Source organism: Etheostoma spectabile, chromosome 6 (genome assembly GCF_008692095.1).
Source record: "Etheostoma spectabile isolate EspeVRDwgs_2016 chromosome 6, UIUC_Espe_1.0, whole genome shotgun sequence".
In the NCBI taxonomy this organism is placed as follows: Eukaryota; Metazoa; Chordata; class Actinopteri; order Perciformes; family Percidae; genus Etheostoma; species Etheostoma spectabile.
In genome coordinates, this window is record NC_045738.1 from 21,671,468 (window position 1) to 21,682,412 (window position 10,945).

The following is a 10,945-nucleotide window of genomic DNA, read 5'->3' on the forward strand; positions in this document are numbered from 1 at the left end:
GGATCCTTAAATCAGCCAACTTTATGATATGCATACATTCTGACTGCAGCTGAATTCCGAGGCTGAATTATTTCTGATTTATCAGAAAAGCCAGACATCAATCTTGTGTGTGATTTAGGTAGCAATTACGTAAAAGAAAACAATCTCCAACTGTTGCATGATTAAAGGAAAGGCAAATCCGTTTAAGACATGATGCAAAGTCTGCAAAAACATCCAGTAACAGTGGACTTAAAGTATAAAATGTAGGTTTAGAGTACTTTCCTCAGAGTTTACGTGTTATATGACTAGCAATAGAGATTATTTTCCTTTACAGCATGATGTGATTAATTGTATTAAGATGTGATTGCTACATTGACTATTTAAACACAATTTGAACGCAATATTGTTCACAATAAAACCAAATTGAAGCACTGGCTTCTGAAACCTGCACACAAAAGTATTTTAAGCCACTGTTAATGGAAGTTAAGCAGAGTCAACTAAAAAGGAAAAGAGCTGGATTCTTACAGGAGGGAAAAAGCCAGAGAAGTGGCTGAAAGTTTCTTGCTTGCTGACGGGTCGAACCAACACAGTGCGCCTGTTCAGCTTGTCAGTGCAAGAGAGGACCACTCCTCCACAGCTGCCCGAGCTCTGAACACCCTCCTCCGTACTGGAGGTGAGGAGAGGGAAGGAGAGAGAATGAGAGAGAGAGAGAGAGAGAGGGTAGATGCAGAAAGGGACAGAGACGGCAAGAAATTACAGGGAGGGGGCAAAGAAGAGAATTGCATAGGTACAGAACGGAAGGTAAAAAAGGAAGAATGAAAAGCATGAAACCTCAAGATCATTTTGGAAAAATGAAATATAGAGTAAACTGATTAAAACCAAAGGAAGTTGCACCAGCTTTAACCAGCTGACCTATTGTGGAATGGTCTCATACTATCCAGTAAATAGAGCATTGAAGCATCTGTTTAATTGTGGGAGGAGCAGTATTTCAAATGAAAAATGTACAATTTAAAGGCACTTAAAATTGTGGTGGACAATTTACCATTGGAGTCGTAAAAATTCCATAATCCAAATTTTGTTTTGCATATTTTAATTCAAGTGGTCTGAGAGAAAACTAGACTTCTGCATCTCCGCTCGGCTTTGTTTTCAGGCTCTAGCCTGTAGCTTGTGATGGGAGACTTTGGCCAATAACAGGTCATTTTAGAGAGAGAGAGCTGTAGGAAGAGGTGCCAATGTACTTCAAATCCTGATGTTTTTTTTTCTTTCTACCCACTGCAGCACCCTGACTTGTACACCAGACTGCAGAGAAAATTTGATACATTTTATCTAGTGTAAATGCATTATTGCTTAATTAAACTGTTACAATAATGTAAACTCTGCTCTATCCAAAACATGTTCATGTTTTAGGTACCAGTATAAGACCATCACCAGAATTAGATTAACAAAAGAAAGGAGGACCATGTCCTTGTCTTGTCCCCTCCCCACTCCACACACACAAACACCACCCCCCCCACACACACACGCAGAAGAACGGTTGTCACCAGATTTCATTGGCTGGATTTTTTTTAGCCAATCAGAGCCACTGGAGAGACAGGGGAATGTTATTCTGTTAATTGAATTTATTTGTAATTGTATTCTGTTTTCGTGAACATTTTAAGGTGCATCAAATTATTACATTTGTGGACACCCTGTGTTAAAGCCAAAAACAATGGTTTTCCTTATGACTTCCGTTATTTTCCTGTCTGTCCAGCATGAGCAGAGATGAGTGACGTTGATTAGGAGCAGCAGAATGGCAGAGGCACAGTATTTAGAGGCCTAAGGCTGCTACAGTACTGTATGTCTGGTTTGGGACAGGCAGAAGCCTCACCACAGCTGTCTCCTTGCACTGCAGAATGAGTCCTTCATAGTGGCCAGAGTGCAAGCCCTGCCCTGGTCTGGAAAGACACACAAGGCCAAGCTTAACTTGGGCATCTGGGATTACTCATTCTGTTGTGGCAGGGACTGATAATATCCCTTAAATGGCAACAGTAGTTACAAAATTTGATTTAGATAAGCCTGATACTAACATTTTTTTTATCAAACTGGCGGCAGCAGAGGGATACATTGAGACTTTAATGCAGGTAAATTATACATGTAAATTTACCATTACCATAGATGTGAATAAAAGAATTTATAAAAATGTAACACATGTACTAACTTTGGGAACCTATATAAACATAAATAATGTGATGCATAATTATGTTTTGGTGTGGCCATCTGTAAGAAGCAGAAAGCACCTGTAAAGCAGATATCAAAAGAAGTTAACGAATGAAGACAGACACAACAATTATATCTCTCAATTTGCAACACAACATAAGCACTAAATCTACAGTATACAAAACACACACATATACAGTATATATGCACATGCACAGGTTTATTACAGTTACTCTTGGATGCCAAATAATGCACAACACATGTATGGCAACATGTTAAACACAACGGGAATGGTTCAACACCATCGGCATCATATCCTTAACCCAACCCTTAGGTTGCCCCCCCCCCCCCCTTCATTACAACAGAATAGTGGAAGTAGGCCTACCGAAGAGCGTCGATGCATGTGCATGTGTTTTATGCATAGTTATCAAGTGTGTGTATGTCAGTTCTTTCTGTGTGTTCCCATGTAAAATATCTCTTTGTAATAAATGTAAGAGTGACTAATACATATGGACCCCCCACAGCTCTTAATGTCTCCCATCAGCCCTCTCTTTTCTCTCTCTGCTCCCATCCAGTCATCCTTCGCTCCAAGCCATTTGCAAAACAGCTGGAAGACATCAGCTCCAATTTGTGTGAGCTGCTCCTTGGAGCAAATAAGGGTGAACTGTCACCAGCCGTCCTCTCTCGGGGGGCATCTCTGCGTTTCACAACAGTTCAAGGAGCACGGTTGCTAGGGGAGACCTGGCTAGAATAAGGAAAAGAAGAAGCTTCCTAATTTCTAAACTCCCCACTGGACGGGAGACGCCCTTCCTACAGAGTTTCATATCCAATCACCCCATCATCTCCTTGCCTCTGTTTCCCTTTAATTCACCTCTGCTCCATGATTAGTGAGCCCCGAAACCTTCGGGGTTCAACGCCCACCTATTTTGTATTCCTTGGGGACTCCTTTCCTTTCATTTCCTTCCCTCCTCCACAGTATTTTGTCCTCCTCCTATATTGATACAATCAGGGATTTAATTACATATTCACCTCTCATATTTGCCTGCCCCATCTAACTTTCCATTAATTTTCCAGCGGTGAGTTAGCTAATGCCAGATGAGACATTTTCTCTGTCAAGCGTGATTTAATCTGACCTACTGCACACAAATAACCTGGGCTGGGTGACAAAATACCTAACAATTATCTGCTCAGAATGATTAATATGGACTCTCTTGTATATGTGGATGATACACAGTAAAGTGGGCCAGGAGCCCAGAGGTCCTCCACTTTGTCTTAAACAGCAATGACTATAACCTGGCCTGGTTAAAAGTGTGTTGAGGCCATGTTGTTAAAAGCACATTAAACTGAAATAACGTAGACATAAGAAAATTGACCCATTATCTACTTAGGAAGGCATAGAGGTCTACTAAAGAGATTAAGGTTGGCTCTGTCTCAGAAGCAGTTGGAGACACACCTGTGGAGAACAGAACATGTGTGATATAATGACCCACGACACCTTTACGCTCTAAAACTGTCTAACCACTGACATTGTTCTGGCTTAAGATGATACTCCATACTGTATGTAATGTGGCCTGGATATAAATCAAGTGACTACAAAACAGGGAGGTCTGCACCATGCTTGCTAGACAGTCAAGTTCAAAAGCAAGACGTTCGCCTCACTCCCTCTCTGACTTGTACTCACACACATCGCACGTCGGCTAAGGTGATTTTAAAATCTGGCAAATCAGAATCCACATCTATTATCATATTAGCGGTAGGAGCATTGCTTGCTAATTATGGGGTTCAATATGGGCGCAGGGCCCAGGAAGGTCCATCTCCCTTTCACTGCCTGGCTGGATCAGAGAAGGAGGCACTTATAAGAACATATGTATTCAGGCACACAGATCTAAAAAACACACAAAATCTATAAACACTGCAACATGCTGGAGTGTTTTAGCTAGCCGTTTCATTATCTCCTCAGACTGAGACAGAGGGAATTGCCTCCTGCTAAGTGGTCTCTTCTCAACAGTACAAGACCTTAGGCACTCATACAGAGCTCACTTGGAACTGGTGACTCCATCACAAAGATATGTGATCAAGGCAAGGAAACATAACTACACGAAAAATAAGGATTTAGATATTTAAATTAGGCTACCCTTTAATTCATGTGACGAACATGTAAGGCACAAAAAACTATGAATACATCTTTAGTTACTGCTTTAGTTTTACCATGCTGTGCTGCAGTATGTGCTTTCATCATTTCAGAGCCCAGAGCTAATTTAACCCATTTTCGACTGGAACTTGACATGGGAAGAGATTACCATAAGGATGCACATCGCCCAGTGGTTTTCCTCCCCAACAATATGTTAAAGTTTCTTTGAATCGATTCAGACACTGCAGTCTAGAGAGAAAATGTCTGACGTACGAACAGAACTCCTCTCCTCTGTAAGTCAGAAGTGGGCCGGCCTAGAGCACGTTCAACACGTCCATCTAGTCAGTAGGTCCATCTGTCAGTCTATCTGCCTGTTAGTCAGTGGTAACCGCTATAACAGCTGTCTGGAAAGACAGTGAAGCCAAGGTGATAATCCGAAAAATCCCCCTTACGAGCAAAAGTGGGAACAGACAAAGTGTTAGTGGTAATGGTGGTGAAGTGTGTGTGCACGCAAGTGTGTGTTTAGACTGTGGAAGCATAAGTGTGTGGGTGCAGCAAGGCAACTTGGTGGATGGAGAGACTGTCCCTGAACTGGAGGGTCCCAGTATTACCACTGCCCTCGCCAGTGCCAATTTATTTGGACATCAAATTAACATCAAGGCAATTCCTGCTTGCTGACTTAAATGCTACCCAAAATCCTGGATGAATATAAGTATGTGTTTACATGTGCGAGATGAACTCTACCTGCATCTATGGTGGTCGATGTTGAAGCTGCCAACTTTACATTTGATCTTTGTATAAACATCCTGGACATCTACTGAGGCACTCAGGTCTTCTAGTTCACTGATGACACAGATCTCTAACAGAAACACAAAAAAGACAAAAAGAGTTTGTTACATTTCAAGATTGTGAATTGTGAAATTCACGTTCATCAAAATGAATCCCAGTGAAAAGACAATCATTAGGCAACTTAATTGTATATTTTAATTATATTATATTTAATATATATATATATATATATTATATATATATTATATTTTATTTTAATTTTTGTGTACTTTAGCTTGCAACAGTGCGCATGCTGGGACTTTATCCCTCTGTTTTTGTTTAAGCATTGTTGCAGTTGGCAAATACACAATACAGCTGAACTCAGACTTCAGTAGAGGAAGTTCCATCTGTGTGTGTGTGTGTGTTTGTGTGAATTTAATTTCTGTGGGCAAGGACCTGTACTGGAGCTAACCCTGTCCAGGTCTTGCCATTGGTCCTGATCCAACTTGTTAATTCTTGCACACAAAACACACAGTGTGTTTTTCAAAACTGGACCAATATACTATAAGGCTGACTATGGCTAGAGCCTAGAGTATGTACACATATGCACACACACACACACACACACATGCACACATACACACAACAAATGTGAAAATCCATACACACTGCCTAAGGAAGTCATAATAAAATACGTGGGTAAGAAGGCAAACTATGACTAAGATATCCTTCCTCTGTGTCTCTATGTGTGTTTACACAATACTGAACGTTCATATAGACTATGTGTGTAGTCATGGAAATATATGTGTGTGTCTCACTACACCTTGTGTGCAAGCAAACCCACCCACTTCAGGCAAAGTGAGTAAGTTCGTAGAAGGACTGATTAACTTTGTATTGAACCGAGCCTGTGAGCTTAACTGTTGGTTCTCTCTCATTGTTTCCACAGAGAAAGTCCCACAATCACAGGCTAGCTTGGGAAAATGGACTTCATGCATGTGAAACCATGGTTGTTGTTGTACTGTTGCCTTGTGGTGATTCTGAGAAATGAAGAGCTTCCTAATGGCTTATTCAAATTGAAACACAAGACATGTCAGCTTTATTGCGGATACTGAGTGGAAAGAACTCTCCCAAGTTGTTCGATACTCAGAAACTCTGTCTCCAAATGTAGTGTTGATATTGATGTATGAGTTTACTAAACCCACCCTGTAAGAGTACTGGAAACCCTTAGTCCCATGGTTTTAAATGGTTCATCTTAAAAGAAGGAAAGTGTACCACTGATGTGTGCCTTTAGCAGAACCTCTGGAGAGTCATGCTTGAATTTATACCTCTAATCTTCCAACACATAATAGCATAACATCAGACCCCTTTTTCCATTCCTCTGGAGAGTCAATAATCTTATTTCCTTTGCAGTTGAAAAACACATTACATCATAGCAGATTGTCTTCAGTCTTATCTGTGGCTTACTTAGCTCCAAGAATGTACTTGTGATATTAGGCATCTAATATATTGCATGCACACAATTCTTGTTTTCAATAACATGCTTAATATTTTTCACACACAAAATCCAGTGGTAAATTCATCTCGCAACTCAGATGGCACATATTAAGCCCAAATCCAAAGTAATGCCTATTTAGGATGTCTCTAAGTCAAACCATCACTGTGAGGTCCTCCAAAACATTCCGTTTCCACAATTAAAGACTTTAAGCTGGGCGATCTGCTTGGCAGATGCTAAATATTACAGCCACCAATTAAAGGTAAATCTAGCCTTTCATCGCCCCAGTAAATCTAAAGGGGACACGAGGCGGTTCGCTTGGGATTCATCATCCATTTATTTATTTGTCTTCTTCCTCCATCCCTCCAGCTGTTTTTCCCTTCCAAGTTCTCGAAACGTGAATGATAAAAAAAGTTACATTGATCACTTTAAGAGTTGATGCAGCAGGACGGTAAGAACTCTGAATAATTTCCTCTTTCACACAGCACACTGACAAATTTGCAATAAAAACTAGTGCTGCTGTAAATATGAGGCGTTTTCGCTATTGTTTTACAACACTAATTAATCAGATCTCAAAATGAATTACAAAAAATAAGAGGATTGTTTATTCAGACACTCCTCAGAGGATCTACCCAGGTCTTCTTCAATCATGCCATACTTCTGAGACTTACCAAATATCGTGTGTTCAGAACAGCAAAAAACACTACTGTGGATTATCAATCAGCAGTACAGAATTGAAAATGTACTGAAATTCGGTGTATTTGGAAAAAGAGCAGGGCTGTTGAGGTTGGGGTACCTGTCTTTTTGGCAGTTGGGTCGGGAGCAAACAGTTTAACTGTGACCTTAGGTAACATCCACTGCATCCAAAGGCTGACCTTCCCGCTGGTGCCACCAATGCTGTTAGTTTTCTGCTCCAGAGTCACTGTGTCGGCAAACGCACTGTCGTCTCCAGCAGGCGCCGAGTCACCCTAGGGAGCCAAAACAAGATCTGTTCAATCAGGGCTGGTAAGATGGAAACAAGACACGATTTAAGGACAAATGTGGCACTACCATATGAGCTAGATAACTGTAAAAACATTCAAACATTTATAGAACATTTGAAAAACATCTGTTCAACAAATCTAACTGACGTGCAGAAACATGTAATTTTCTAAACAATGTCAAAGCCATTAACAACTCACATTTTAGTTAGTAAGACTGAAATTAAATGACTGAAATGATGTGCACAAATACAAAATGCACCTTCAAATTTACACGTTTGCATTGCAACTGTTAGTTTGTCTATTTGCTTGTGTACGTGTCCAACAATATGTTCAGTGAATTTGTTATGTGTTTGAAAGTGTTGTCGCTGTGCATGTAGCCATAGCAAAGCAAACACCAGCTTTCAAGCCTTTTGGTGTGTCAATGACATCAGTGTCTGGTGAGCAGAACTCCACTCAGAACTGAGCCATGTGGGGGGGGGAAAGGACCATTGTGTGGAGCTGTCACTGATGTTAACCCCAAACTAAGCCACCAGCACCCACGTGGCGTGCTTTCACTCAAGTGCGCCAGGACACACACGTCTTGCAGCCTGGGAGAGAATGGGAAGTGAAGACCGGAGGCGGGGGCGGAGGGGTGAGGTGGGGAGTCAAGCAGGATGCGGCGGAGGAGGCTGCCTTCTGTGAGCTCTCATCTCATTACTGGGGGGTTTGGCAAGGCAATGAGGATGACAGCACTGGGGACATTTTTTATTTCTCTCCTGCTCTTCCTGGTAAATCTGTTTTCCAAACATGTATCTGCGTGGCTGATGCGGAGAGTGCAAAGCCTTCAAACAAACAATATGGCAATTTGCAGCTCCACCATTTCACTTTTTCCACAGCGTCTCCCATCACGTAATGACAGATGGTGTCATGGTTATCAAGCCTGGCTGTGGTTGGTGAGAAGATTATCAACCATCTTAATTAGAAAGCCCACTGCTGCTCGGCTGACGACAGTGTTTTAAAGAGCGTCCAGATTAGAAAACTATGTCCCTGTTCTGTTCTGGGGGAGGGATGAGGGCCCCATTCTAATTTGCTAATTTAATTTAATTGGACAGTTAAGGGTGGCTGACAACAAAGCTCAAAAATGGATGACAATATCAATAAATTAAGGATTTGACACATTACAGTGCATATGGACCACTAGAAACGGATGAGAAGCATGTGCTCCATGCAAGCATTACCTCTCAGAAGTAAGATAAAGAAAAATATCTATTTAGGAATTTACTTTAAGAACATCAGATTTTAAATTTATCAATTAAAACAAACAAATAAAGGAATGGACCAGAAACACAAGCAAGGACTTAAAAAAGCTGGAAAGTCAAAAGTATTTTTTTTGCTAAGCACCTTGCATTGCAATTTTGCACAAAGGGTGCTATATAAATAAATAGAGTTAGGTTTAAAGCTGTGCAGGCATGGAAATACAGTCCTTTTCTAGATCAAATATACAGTCTATGTATAGTACAGTATATACCACTATATAAAGCTTCATAACCCTCAAAATGATGATTTTAAATACTGTACACATGATCAAAAATACCACAAAAACCACACTGAATTACCTAATTCCCCCAGAACTAGCATCTCCTCCAATTAAGTGTTGAGTAGTGTCATAAGCTGTTCCCATGGAAACAAACAGTCAAGGTGTGAGTGTGTGTGAGCGTGTGTCTATGTGTGTGTAATAACGGTGACTGGCAGTGAGTAATATGAGCCCAGTAGTAATGGTGTTCAGTCAGTCTTAATGAGAGATATTTTAGTGTCAACTGCCATTTGGGGACTAATTCTTGTTGAGCTGGAGTCAAAACATGGGACTGTGTGTGTGTGTGTGTGTGTGTGTGTGTGTGTGTGTGTGTGTGTGTGTGTGTGTGTGTGTGTGTGTGAGAGAGTGTGGTTAGGACTGTTTAGTTTACAGTTCTGGCCGGTCGGTAGGATTAGACTGTAATGTCATGTGTGGAAACAGGAGCCAGCCGCTGGCGCTGTGGGAAGCTCAGACCACTGTGTACTGTAGCGTGGTTTCACTGGTGCATCGGACACCCGACGGCTCCTTCCTCCCAGCCAGAATCACCACTGCCACTTTAAAACTCTCAGTCTCGCACAAGCTGATTTCACCAAGGTCAGTAAGGAAGAGAGATTGTGTGGCACCTCTGCATTTCTTGGAATCACACAAACGTTTGGTCTTTCAATTGAAGAATTTTCAATTGAAGAAAGAGAAGAAGGCTGCGTTCAATTGAATGTCTCAAAAAACCCTAAAACTGTAATTATGCATTTTTAAGAAACATGACATAACATGAGAAAGGACAAAGATGAAACAAAAAAGTAAAACAAACAACCAGCAAAACAAAAGCTAATATCCCTAATAACTTCCAAAAAGCCAAAGTTCATGTTTTTTTTATGAGTGACAGAAAATTCAATCCCCTACTTTTATCAAGTTGAGGCCTTGAAAAACAGATGTGGGGGGGTGTTGTTGGTATAGGTGGGCTCTGCCACGTTCCAGTACTGCCAGATTGGGGCCCCATAGGCACACACATACACACAGTCTAAGAGGGAGCTATTTTCCCACACCTCCACAAGCCAAGCTGTAAAGTATACAGTTTAATTCCTGGGCCCCTGTGCTATAAACGGGCTGAGGATCCGGGTTTATTTTCTTTGCAGAGTTTGTCTTTGCTCATCAGAGAGACCCAAACATTGGAAGACAACAGCAGGCTGGGAAGTCTCGAAGAAAGATGGAGGGAAGGGCATATTATGAAAGAAGAGTGGAAAGAGAGAATGGTTTAGGAACAGGTGGAAGGATGGAGGAAAGTTGGGAGGGAACAAAGGATGGGTTTAGTGATAGGAAGAAACTATTTTTTTAAAGATAAAGCGAGAGAGGCATGATAAGGCTGCACGCAGAAATGTAATACAAGAGGGGAAGAAGGGAAGGAGGGAGAGAAGGAATAATGCATGAATGGAGGGATGGATCATGGTGTAAAAATTCTTAAACAAGTAAAACAAATATTGTATCATCTCAATAGCTGAGAGCAGACGAATGGTTGGGAAGGGGCTTTAGGGCAGGGCTTTTGGCCATGTGGTGTAAGAACTGAGCAGGAGCGTGGGGAGTGGAGGGATGTTTGGGAGAGACTGCTGCCACTACTGCTGAGACTTATCAAAACAGCTCCTACATTCTTGCTCAATCACTCAGCCTCCCAGAGGACTAAACACTTCTACCAGTGTTTGTACTTAGGTAAACAGTGACAAGTGGGCTGTCAGGGGCCTCTGTGGCCTTGTTATAGACGCACTATACCATAGGGCCTCCACTGCCATACTCAACTACTACCACTTCTGTGGGTCCAAAAATCACACACACACACACACACACACACACAC

The 10,945-nt window shown here is 41.5% G+C and overlaps 1 protein-coding gene across 4 annotated transcripts in view; it reads right to left on the minus strand.

Annotated features, from left to right (window-relative positions):
* The window catches only part of vps13b (vacuolar protein sorting 13 homolog B), a 354,534-nt gene that overhangs the window by 155,414 nt on the left and 188,175 nt on the right, over positions 1 to 10,945 (minus strand). For 3 of the 4 annotated variants that reach the window (XR_004332501.1, XR_004332502.1, XM_032519244.1), the window contains exons 26-28: positions 7,363 to 7,534; positions 5,051 to 5,165; positions 505 to 646 (exon numbers count right to left, since the gene is read on the minus strand). Coding sequence is in view for 2 of the 4 variants with exons in the window: in XM_032519244.1 (XP_032375135.1) it covers positions 505 to 646; positions 5,051 to 5,165; positions 7,363 to 7,534 (429 nt within the window). In the remaining 2 variants the exon portion in view is untranslated. Of the gene's footprint in view, positions 1 to 504; positions 647 to 1,846; positions 1,914 to 5,050; positions 5,166 to 7,362; positions 7,535 to 10,945 lie in introns of all 4 variants that reach the window. The other variant, XM_032519245.1, reaches the window with a different exon arrangement.